At 45.2% G+C, this 12925-nt stretch overlaps 1 protein-coding gene across 1 annotated transcript in view; it reads left to right on the top strand.

The window, feature by feature from the left end:
- The window catches only part of ankfn1 (ankyrin repeat and fibronectin type III domain containing 1), a 78044-nt gene that overhangs the window by 30207 nt on the left and 34912 nt on the right, over window positions 1-12925 (top strand). The window contains exon 7 of the mRNA XM_060037253.1: window positions 5637-5762. Within this exon, the coding sequence (XP_059893236.1) occupies window positions 5637-5762 (126 nt within the window). The remainder of the gene's footprint in view (window positions 1-5636; window positions 5763-12925) is intronic.

The following is a 12925-nucleotide window of genomic DNA, read 5'->3' as shown; positions in this document are numbered from 1 at the left end:
CATGTGGGAACACATATTGTCTTCTAGTTCTTTCAAATCAAATCATCAAATGAAATGTGTATAGCACATTGAGCTATACATTAAAACAGTGCCAACTAAAAGGAGCCATGATCAGGACACAAGATCTTGAGAGTTATAAGCTTGTTCCGTTCCATTTAGCGTCTGTATGTCTAACACGTGTAGTGGATATGTCTTATGAATTATTCTGTTTCCTCGTATCCCCGTTCCAGGCTATTTAATCCATGGCTCTTCTCTGTGGCTGTGCAGATTTTCTCTCACTCTTTGACTCTCTCTCCCTCTTTACCTCTCTTTCTCATTCTTTCACCCTCTCTCGCAATTGCCACCCCCCTCCCCCCCTGCCCCTCTTTCTTTCTCTCTCTCGCTCTTGCTAAATCTTTCTCTCTTTCCTTTCTCTCTTTCTTGTTAAAATCCAACAGTTCACCTGATGTGTCTGCATGGGAACTATGGTAACGGAAGCATGCATTCAGCGGTCGGCTGTCACTGACTGCAAAGCTCTGTATTTTCGTGGTGAGCCTCAAAGACGCAGACTGATTGAATCTTCATCATTCTGTTCGTGGTGATCAAACCATATTGGCGGCCTGCCATTTCCATTCACCTTCATTACGTTCCACGCCACAGTTTCCTCTACCCTGGCTTACCTACTTACTCAGGAACTGGCCATATTAGCTCTTTATGTCCAGGAAAAATCCTTAAATATATATTTTTATTAATTGATTCTTTGCCTCTCTGCACCCTTGTTGGAGGCTATGGAAACAAGTGTCGGTGCAGCACCGACACCCCCCCCGTGCTTGTTTGTAATGATTAGGGCTTGGATTGGGGAAATTGGTCAAGGTACACGTCAAGGAATACAGTAATTGGCGTTTAAATTGCCTCTTAAGTCTTCAGCTGAGTGACCCATCGTTTAGTCTTCGTTCTCCAACATTCATGTCTTTCTTATAGGGGCAGTGAACGCAAAATCCAGCAGGCTGCTAAGCTCGGAGGCTAATGACCAGCCAAGCCAGTAGCTGATCCAGCGGGTGGCTAGTTCAGACGGATGGGTTCCTAGCTTGGTTGGTGAATGAATAGCCGACTTCTCGTTTCACACTACCGGCCTCACCGTCACAAGCCTCATTTGCCGGATTAGTAGCTGCCGTTGGAAAGTATAAAGCCTGTGCCGGCTTCTCAGCAGTCTTAATGTTGACCCTTACCCTGCACCATAGTGCTCGCCTTCATCAGTAAGTTAAAGTGCGTCGTAACCATTGGAATATTATCCCCCCCCTTCCAAGAACTCTCAGCCAAAAACGCAAAAAAATATTTAAGATGATGAGAAATATGAATCACGCAGTAAAATAACTTTTACCCGTAGACATCTGACCCGAGACATTGAGATTCTTTTCATCCAAATACAGATTTTACCCTCTTACACTTGATTTGAGCATAAATCAGTGCATTACATAAGTCCCAATGAATATAATCTCGTCTCCAGCAGTCCCACTATGCTAAAGAAAATCTACTGAAGGGAGTCAGCACAGAGACTGGATTGGAAACCAATAGCTGCAAGGGATGGGTTCACCCCCTGTTCCCTTTTTCCTTCTCCCCAAAGGATAGAAATTGGAGCAAATTTCTTGCATAGCTTTCAGAAGTGATTTTTAATTAGTGCAGCGAAGACCACTACAGAAATATACCGATAAACTATGGTGTAGATTTGAAACCTTGACAGACACTTTCATTTTATTGCTGCTGGCCGTGTTTGGGATGGTCAGTGATATGCTCACAGCTCTAGCCTACAGATCCCCTCCTACATTAACATGGTTAATATGAAGGGAACGTCTTCTTTCTCTCTCCCTCCCTCTCTCTGTCTCTCTGTTTCTCTCGTCTATCTCTCTGTCTCTCCCCCGTCTTCTCTCTCCCTCTGGCTTAACCTTACATCTTCTCTCTCTGTCTCACTCTATCTCGTCTTCTCTTTCCCTCATCTTCTCTGTCTCTCGCTCTACCTAGCTTACGTCTTCTCCTCTCTCTCTCTCTCTCTCTCTCTCTCTCTCTCTCTCTCTCTCTCTCTCTCTCTCTCTCTCTCTCTACCTTACGTCTTCTCTCTCTCTCTCTCTCTCTCTCTCTACCTTACGTCTTCTCTCTCTCTCTCTACCTTACGTCTTCTCACTCTTCCTCTCTCTCTCTCTCTCTCTCTCTCTCTCTCTCTCTCTCTCTCTCTCTCTCTCTCTCTCTCTCTTTGTCGTATCTCTCAAGGTCTCTGGAGCAGTGCCGTCATAGCGGTTCTGTGGTACCGGCTGCACACACTCTGTGGCTCCTCCGCCTCTAAGACCTCCTGTTGTTTTACCGCACTCCTAATTGCTGGTAATTACTGGTCTCTGTACAGCCCTGAGTTGTATTGTACTCTGCTCACAAGCTCAGATACCAGCGCTCGTACACCTGTTTCCTCAGGCCGACATTTTGAAAACGTGCTTGATTCTTTTGACGAATGTATGTTTTGCGTAAACAGTGTTTTTTTTTCCCGCTTTAGTATATAGTTCTTCCATGGTACTTCCTGCTCTTTTCATGTGTTCATGTTCATGTTCATCTGTTTGCACACCGAGAGCTCCCTATAAGAACCTTAATCCAAGGGGGGATGGCCTGCTTGTGTGTTGGGCGGCATTCATTTTAGTTTATTGTGGTTCGAACTACTTTGAACTCTTAAATGCCTTTATTTGATTGTTCAAACCATTGGAGCTACAACCTTCCAATTAGGAGACGGATCTTTGATAATGGGCTCCCTGACTGTTGGCCTGTTAGGGAGCGCTGGATAATTTAGGGCACACCGGTGCAGCAGTCTAATAGGATGCGGGGTCGTGTCCGCGCAGAGTGTTCGTCAACATACCTACTGTGGGTTATTTTTATATATCCGCTTCTGTAAGTGTCGGTTTGTGTGTGTGTGTGTGTGTGTGTGTTTGATTGTGGGTATGTGTGTTTGTTTCTTTGCGTGTGTTTGTGTGTGTGTGTGAGTGTGAGAGCAAAAGTGCTCTCTCAATAGAATGTGTGTGATACATTGCTATGTACATAGCCATTACACTACTGATACGGAGTGCAGAGCTGGCAATTGTTTAAATTGGTCAACACACACACACACACACACACACACACACACACACACACACACACACACACACACACACACACACACACACACACACACACACACACACACGTGCACTTTCTGCCAAGGATGAGGGCAGCTGTTCTGCCAGATAAGATGGCAAAAGGGGGAAAGAACAACAGGTCCTCCTCCTCTTCATCCCCGCTCCCCTCCCCTCCCCTGGTCTGATATCCCCTTGCTCACCTCCTCCCCCGCTCTCATCACCTCCCCCTTCACCTCCTCTTCTCCTCAACTCCTCTCATCTTCCTCCTCCCTCCACCTCGTCTGCTCCTCCTCTTCTCATGTGTCGTACTTCACTCCTCCTCTCCTCTCCTCTCCCCCCTCTTTTCTCTCTGGCCACAGCTTCTCTCTCTCTCTCTCTCTCTCTCTCTCTCTCTCTCTCTCTCTCTCTCTCTCTCTCTCTCTCTCTGAACGCCCCCTCTCTTTCAGCCTCCTCATGCACCCTCCTTTTCAGTTTGCCACTCATCCCTCCTCTTGTGTACGCCCCCACCTGTCGCTCCTTGATTTTACTTTATTTTATTTGTATTTCCTGCCGATCGTTTATTGGCAGGACATGTTCATTTTCCTCAAATCCCCATTGTGGCGGGGTAGGGGGAGGTGTGCGGGTGAATGTGTGTGTGTGGTATCTTCTCCCTTCCCCCCTCTCTCCTCACCCTTTCTGTCCTCTCACCCCCACCAATCCTGGATTGTCTCAACCTTTTACAAATCATCGCAAACCCCCTCCCTCCACCCGTCCCTCCCTCTCTCTTGCTTTCTCCCTTCCCCTCTCACTCCCTCTCTCCATTGTCTTTATATGATGTGTGCAACTGCCTCTTGTGTCCCTTGGTTCCCATTAGTGATTCTCTCTCTCTCTCTCTCTCTCTCTCTCTCTCTCTCTCTCTCTCTCTCTGTGTCTCTGTGTCTCTGTCTCTCTCTCTCTCTCTCTGTGTCTCTGTCTCTGTCTCTCTCTCTCTCTCTGTGTCTCTGTCTCTGTCTCTGTCTCTGTCTCTCTCTCTCTCTCTCTCTCTCTCTCTCTCTCTCTCTCTCATATGCCTCTGTTATATCCTTGGGTCTCTTTCTCGCGCTCCCTCTCATTTACTCTTTCTTGCTTATTCTCGGTTGTTGTCTCTCTTTTTTTCTCGCCCTTAAGCATCTGTATCTCACCTCATCAATGCTTTCTTTCTTTCTTTCTTTCTTTCTTTCTTTCTTTCTTTCTTTCTTTCTTTCTTTCTTTCTTTCTTTCTTTCTTTCTTTCTTTCTTTCTTTCTGTCTCTCTCTTGCCCCTTAAGCATCTATCTCACTTTATTAATGCTCTTTCTTTCTTCCTCTCGCCTCTTAAGCATTTATCTCACTCTATCAAACCTTTCTCGCCCTTGCTCACACACACACACACACACACACACACACACACACACACACACACACACACACACACACACACACACACACACACACACACACACACACACACACACATACTCCCCTTCCTTTATACCTCTCTCAATTGTTCAGTTGGTCGCGCGCTTTTCTTCTTGCCTAATGTTTGCACACACTGCCGTTTTGGTCTGTGTGTGAGTGTGAGTGTGTGTGTGTGTGAGTGTGAGTGTGTGTGTGTGTGATGCGCTCGGTCAGCGTGCCGGTGAACAGGTGTTCTCAGAGACTATTGCGAGCTCCAGCGTAAGGGAACAGTGCGACACACACACACACATACACACACACTCACACACACACACACTCAGATCCACATGAGCGCTCAGAGCGTCGCGGCTACAGTCGGATTAGGAAGGTTGGAGATAAGCATCTCCAGCACCGAGGAGGAGGAGGAGCCAGGGACAGGCAGTGTCAGTTAGAGAGATTCACCCCAGGAGTGGAGCCTCTCCACTGGGATGATCTGCTGCTGATCAGCCCCTGCTCTGGAGGACTCACAGCTGGCATTCACTCCGGCTTTTGTTGTGAGTATGTGCCGCGTTTAGGATGGAGGAGCAGGATGGAGAGCTCCTTAAGGGCTAGGACGTGGAATTTGAGCTGCGGTTGTGCAAAATCATTTATTTACATTTGTTGAATTGTTGTTTTCGGCACTTAAGCAGTGAATAGCCGAGCCATGGGAATGGAGACTGGCTAGCGTTTCACCGTCTAAAGGATTTCATTTTTTTCCGTTTTGGAATGGTTTGGACATTTTTCAGAGATTTGAATATCACTTTGTTGTGCTTTTGTCTCTTCATATCGGGGTACATCTGGCTCTGTGTGGGGATTCTGATACACGGCTGGAGGTGCTGTTCCTACTCTGTGGCTCCTGTCACTAATGTATGTGAATGTGTGTACAGTATGTGTGAGCGTCTTGGTCTGATCATGGACTTGGGTGACTTTCCCCCCACATCAACAAGTGATGGGGATACTCTCCCCTCAATGCGGCGCTACTATAGATTTTTCCTCACCGCCTTCGCTTTCTAGCGGTTTTCTCCCTGTTGTCCTGCTCCCGATTGATTGTGTGTGTTTGTGTGTGTGTCAGATCGGAGAGTAAGATCTCACGCCTGGCCCAGAAGTGGAACCGGCGGTCTGAGGGGGATGCTCTGATCAAAGACCTGAGACCCCTGTTCTACACGGGAGCCTGTGGAACCTCTCTTAGCCTGGACAGGTAAGGGCTGACACACACTCGCACACACACACACACACACACGCACACGCACACGCACGCACACACACAGGCACACACATGGCATGCCTTTATGTAATGGGTGCCACCGCTGAAATAACTTGTTTACTCTAATTACATTATCCGTGTTTGTGTTTGTATTTCTGTGTGTTAGCATGTGTGTATGTGCACAAATGTGTGTGTGTGGGTGTCTGTGTGTGTGTTTACCTGCTGATTAGAGTGTGTCAGACAGAGTGAGCGGGGTGTTGTGGCAGCCAAGCAGGCGGGCTAATTGATTGATTGAACTGTTGAACTAGGTGGGAGTACGTAGATAAACAGCAGGTGGTGTTATCTCGTCTCGCGCCAGCTATTACTCCTGTGCTAACTGTTCGCTAGCGATGGAGCTCCTGTTAGCATTGATATTGGGTACTGATTCCACCACTCCTACCACAACATCTACTACTATTGCTCTAGCAATGACTATGATAGAGCTGGCGCTAATTTTTTCATCGCAACCTTTGTGATTTGTCTGGCAGTTGTTGAGGATGGGCGATTCTGCTGTTGTTTACTGTATGGTCACAGCCTAATTATTGATGCAGATTCGGATTTGTGCCACTGCCACGACTATTGTGGCTACTGCTGCAGCTAGCTGGTGCAATTAATTAATTAGTGTTAAAGATATCATTTGCTTTTTATGATTAATACTGTGGATTGGGGCATATATTAGCTAAACTGTTTTGGGGGCTCTTTAGTGTTAGTTGAGTTTTTTTTTTTTTTAATCCTCGCTCAACTATGGTCTTGAAAAAACATATTGACCCAGCAGGAATAGCAGTCTTTGCCTTGGAAGATAGACGTTTACAGATCAGGAATAGCAGTCTTTGCCTCGGAAGATAGACATTAATAGATTGTACCTAGTGCAACGGGTGTTTCCCCACCCTAATGCTTCTACTTGTACTGCTTCTATTGTCATTGGGTCCAACACTCTAGCTGGGGCTGAGGCGAAAGTGGTTGCATTCAGCTACAATATAATGGTATGCCCTTTTATCTCCTCTCTACAAGAACATCAAGGATTCAGTCTGCTTTGTCAGAAGGTACTTGCTGTCCAAATGACAGTCTTTCTCTCTTGCTCACTAACCCCTCTATCTCTCCGCCACCCCCCCACCAGCTTTCTCACTCTCTCTCTCGCTCTCGCTCTCGCTCTCGCTCTCGCTCTCTCTCTCCCGCTAAACTCTCTCTCTCTCTCTCTCTCTCTCCCGCTAAACTCTCTCTCTCTCTCTCTCGCTAAACTCTCTCTCTCTGTCTTTCTCTCTCACTCTATATCTCACTCTCTACTCCTCTCGCTCCCTCTCTCCATCTCTCTCTCCCCCAACATTATCTCTCTCACCCTCCCCCACTCCTCACCCTCCCCCACTCCTCACTCTCACCCCCTCCCTCTCTTACACTCTCTCTTTTTTTCGCTCTTGCAAATGAATGCACACACACACACACACACACACACACACACACACACACACACACACACACACACACACACACACACACACACACACACACACACACACACACACACACACACACACACACACAGCATCACACACCCATACACAGACACACACACACACAGCATCACACACAAAATGTTTAATGCTCAAGATGCTCAGTCTTCTACATGAGTGAAACACATCGCGCAACAGCGAGTCTACACATCTGCATGCACACACATCGCTGCTGTACGCCCACGCGCCTGCCTTCCTGCCTGCCGCACGCTTACGGAGAGGGTCCTTCGAACAGGAACATTTTATCCCTGCAGTCCCTGTACCGTTGCAGTGATTTAGATCACTCCCTTGCCATTGTTGTCCTCGCATAGCAGATTGGCACTCACCACCGCTGCTGGGTTGTGCTTTTTCCAAATTACCTCGTAAAAAGCAAAACACACACTCAAACACACGTAAACACATCCTGTCCTCAACGCCCGTGCACTTATTGAACTGACGGTTGACATTTTGTTGCGGCAGAGTTTAATCGGCTCAGAGAGGGTTGGTGCTGAGTGTGGAACCTAAAATAAGGAAGAACGATGTTTAAATAATTCATAGTTCTTTCTTTCCCCTTACCCCACCCACCAAGCTCTCAGGAACAGGCTCTCTGGTGCGTTCTGCGCCTGGCCGCTGTGGTCTCAGCCAGCTCAAATATGCCTGATACTGGCTTTCAAGGAACAAAAACTGCATGTTTGATTCAATATGACTAACGAAGTGTGAAGGGCACGAAACACTGGGAAGATTTGTGGATGGATAACAGTGTTGAATAGGAATAGTAAGGCGTGAATTCAATTGACTTCCCCAATCGAAATAATCTACAATCGTGTTGGATAGATCTTCTTTATGTGTACTTTAGTTGAATTATATTCATCACAATTCACAAATCCCTTCTAAGGCTACAGAACACAGTAATTACACAGAGCTATCAATACTTTACTCATCTTACAACAATTGACTTTGCAATGAGCAAAATTGTGCTTGCTGTAAAACCGCACCACACAAACGGCTCAACTGTCGACCTTACTGCACAACTTCACAGAGCGACACTAGGTGGAACCAAAATGTTTCAAAATAAAAGCCTTTAAACCCGCCAGCGTCTGGCAACAATAAGGATGTGCCCCACAAGCGTCTAATCTCCTGGAGACAGAAGTGCGATACTCTCTGAGATGTGTCCCCAGGGTGGTCTCTTAGGGGTGGTTGCGGTGAGCTGCTGCTTTGATTTCTGCTTTCTGGACAATTAACCCCATTGGGGCCAATCATTCCTCCATTCCAGTCATTACTTATCGCACTCGATCATCCATGGGAACAACGCAGTCTCTTTTATGTTTTGGTGTGGCAAGGCAACCCTGACGTCGTTTCAGGTCGTCTTTACATCCAATCCACAAAGTTCCGGTGGCATTAGCTATAGAGACACGAGAAACGGCAACGACAGTAGCTTCTACGTGTCATGCTAGGTCAAGATCTGCCGACATGCAGTAAGTGAAATATTCTGGGGGAGGAGAGTTGTGGCTTTCGAGATAAGAGGTGCTTTCTGGGTCAAGAGGAAAGGGATGACTCGCGAGCGGTCTTGCATGACTCATCGGCGGATTCAACCCCGGCGTTCTGATGACTTATTGCGTTCTAGGGGTTATTGGCTTTGCAAGAACTTGGAGTTTAGCCTATATGCACCGTGCTCTCTTCTTCGCCTGCTTCTAATATCTCTGTTTGATTGGTTTGGTTGAGGTTTAAAAGCCCACACAAATCTCTATTTATTTTTTTTCCAGGTGTGACACCTGTTGAGGGAAACTATTTGGGAGGCATTATCGCCGAAGCTCTCATTGACGTGGGGGTCCACAGAGCAGCTCATTTGTTATTATTGGCTTTCTCACCTCGGGCTGTGTGTGAACATTCCAAGTCCAATAGTGGTAATGATGACCTACACAGTGAATGGATCTGGGAGATTAAGCAGGGGAATGGCTTCTGAATGCGCCCTCCAAGTTTTTACTTGGCCGTATTTCTGAGAACACCCATGACACGCATGTTGCCGTTCAAGACCCAGCCGGCGGCACTTTCTGTTCAGATGGGTCATTGTGTTTAGCATTAAAATGTTCCCCATCGTTCTGGATTCTTGATAGATCACATAAGTGAATAGACCTCTTGGTCCAAGGTAATTCCGCAGCTATTGTTGTTTCTCAGATGTGGCCAATGCCAAGGGGCTTTCAGGAAGCGTAAGTGCCATCCAAGGTGGGTTAAAGTGCAAGTATTAAGGCTAGGGAGCTGCACGAGCTCAGCCAGCTAGTGAGGAAGGCCAGCTCTGTTGTTGGGCTAGAGATGGATGTTCTGGAGGCAGGTGTGAAGAAGAAGATGAGGGACAAAATGAAGCCAATTTCCCTTGACAATTAATTTGTAATTTCTCCATAGAGAAATTATTTTATGCTTTATACTTTGTAACTTGGAAACTTCAATAGTAACCCCTCTTGATCACTTGACACTTTTAAATGTATAAATACTAGTGCTGTCAGTTAAACGCGTTATTAACGGCGTTAACGCAAACCAATTTTAACGGCGTTCATTTTTTTATCGCGCGATTAACGCAATTATTTTATTTTTTTAAAAAAGTTTTTTTTTTTTTTTTCTTCGCTCAAAACAAAGAAGCAGTAGCCTGACTGCTATGTTCAAGGCAGTATGTTTGTATGTTCATGGTTTAAATGCACTATAGCCTTTTTTTGTATCGTCCTGTTTTGATCAGTATATGCCAATGTTGTTATCAATAAAAAAACATTTGCACAAGGCAAGCCGATGCACTTCTCCATGTTGATAATAGCATTAAAATGAGAAAAAATAATGGGACAAAGAAATCAAGGGATATTTAGCATAGAAAAAGAATCGTGAGTTAACTATGACATTAATGCGATTAATCGCAATTAAATATTTTAATCGCTTGACAGCACTAATAAATACCTATTCTAATGGCGCGTTTCCCCCGGAGGGTGCGGGTCTGTTTAGCGGGTCACACGCCGTCTGTTGATAGGTCGACAGAATCGCACACATATTTCCCGCGAGATATTTCTGGACAATGGCGAAAGCTTTGTTTATTGAAGAAAATGTCGCGCAAAAGTTGGAAGTCCTTCGTTATGTCCTACATTCCTGCTCTCTGTGTCGGGCTGCTATGAGATCACGATGCTATCGCCATCCGGCTTAAACCCCGCCCTACGATAAGGGTACTGTTGGCAGTGGAAACGTGAGCTGTGCCGAACCGCACCTTCACTGCTTCACCAAGCCGCACCGAACCGACCCAAATGGTGGAAATGCGCCATTATACACATTTCTTTGTTTCTCATATCCGTTTGTATTGTTTATTATTATATTTACCATTTGTCTTTTTTTGTAATCAGGTTCTTTGTTTTGGCCCCATTCTGTCTCCTATCTCTATTTTGACTGCCTTATTTCCTGCTGCTGTAACACTAGATTCATAAAGTATTATCTTATCGTAGGTATTATTGGATTAATGGACAGTACTCTTGTACATATACATGTATAACACTAACATATTGTAGACTGTCCGCTAGACTCCATGAAAACAACTTCACTTTAATTAGCTAACCGTCATGTTCTTTAAAGCAAGGATAAGAAGGATGGAGATCAGATAAGTGCTGATTACACTGGTTATAGAATTGGCGATGTTTAAGTCACTGCTCTCTTTCAGCTGCTAATGATACCCTAATCTAGAGATCGTAGTGATGGTTAACCACGATTACGTTAGATACTTTTTAGCAGTCACCAATGTCTGAGAATATCCAGGCCTTATCATAATGTCTTCAAGAAGGGGATGGGACAGCAAGAAGGCACACCTAACACCCCTGACCTAAGGTTGCCTGTTATTCTGCAGTAGAAGGCTGTCAATACAGGAACCACCAATCAATCCTGGCATATATACGTGTTTATTGTAGTAATTGTGTGTATGGAGTGTGTGTGTATATATATATATATATATATATATATATATATATATATATATATATATATATATGCATATATGTGTTTGAGTTCTAGGAAAGACTTCACCGTTTACCTAGGCTGCAGAGGTCAAGATAATATTGATCCCTTCTGCTGTCTCTCTCATTTACTTTAGGACATCTAGCAGATGCTTTTATCCAAAGCAACTAACTTACAGTGAACCAAGCAAGGCGACAGCAAGCTTGGTCAGGGACACCTCGAGGAGCCGGGGATCGAACTAGCAACCTTCCGGTTACAGACCGCTCTACCTCCTGAGCTAAGCCGACCGCTGGCATGTAGACCTGGGTTTAGATTGACATGCCTTTTGAGTCCTAATTGGCCACCACTGTGACCCAGGATGACCAGTCAAGGAATCGTTTAGTCGGGCTAAAGATACCTCCGGCCAATCAGGCTTCATTGATGCCTTGCTGTGTCTTTTGCATGATAAGCTGACATATGATCCTCGTTTCCATAGCATATATTCTCTGTCGAGTTGATGTGTGTAAAAATGTGCAGCCCTTTGTTTCTTCAATCTTCTCTATTCAGCTCAACTGGTAGATCATGGCAGGAATGCTAGCCAGCGTTAGGGGTTTGAATCCCACTCGGGCCAGCTATGCTAACAATGTAATCACTCTCTGTGTTGCAAGGCACTTGGTGCAAAGGAGTACCCACATGTCATATCTGCTGTTGGACCACCGTCCTTCACTCATTTCTATCGTGCTCCATTTCTACTGGGTCAGCGAGCTCTCCACATGGCAGGGGGTGTGACTAGTGACCACCGCTTAATTCACCTAACCCCATACTGTTTGAGCAGATTCTGAAGCTTGGTCAAAAAGGCTTGTGTTATGTGAAATATCACATAATCTCTGCCAGTCTGTTTATTTTTCTCCAGCTCCGCCATCTCATCTTTAAATCCATCCCTTATTCAGTCCAACGGGATGGTTTTATCGGATAAGCCCTTTCTCATTGTTATTTGACTTGGCTGTTGGCTGTTGAAAATCCCCTCCTCTCTCTTTCGTTTGCTGAAGTGCAAAGGCACACCTTGAAGCCTGTGGGAAATATGAATGGCGTGTATTTCCTTTTGACTTATTTATTAGCAAGCATAACCAAAAAATAAGTAAAAAATGGCTATTTATGTATTTCATATACATCAATTACCGGTATGCCATTATGCAATTTTATTTATATTATTATTTGATAGAATCAACAAATAATAGCTTGTACTACCATGTTATTATGACCCATTTCCTTTTCACAATCACGGCTTCCTTGTGAAGCAACAAGGTATTTCCCCCGCTGCTTTCCACATGAATAAGGGCTGATTGCTGATTGAGCCGTTGACCAAATATGTAACTAACCATAGTTCACGTTGAAAGCCGTTATTTCGTCCCACACATTTTCTTGTGTTATGTGAAACATGAGAACGTTCTTGTGGATTTATGGTAGCTCTTCAAACAAAATGTGCTTCTTAATACACAAAGTTGGTGATTAAGACGATGCCTTTTTAAATTGAGTAACATTATACTCTACCCTGATATGTCTGTGCGTTGTAGTCTTGAACACTCTCACTGGCTGTGTGATTCATTTGAATTTGTCCAAGACTACACGGCAACAGGTGGGAGTAAATAAGGCCTGTGGGGCCCTTCTGACCCATTT

Source organism: Gadus macrocephalus, chromosome 18, assembly GCF_031168955.1.
Source record: "Gadus macrocephalus chromosome 18, ASM3116895v1".
Lineage (NCBI taxonomy): Eukaryota > Metazoa > Chordata > Actinopteri > Gadiformes > Gadidae > Gadus > Gadus macrocephalus.
The sequence above is the reverse complement of the archived record's forward strand: the minus strand, read 5'-3'. Positions and strand labels throughout refer to the sequence as shown.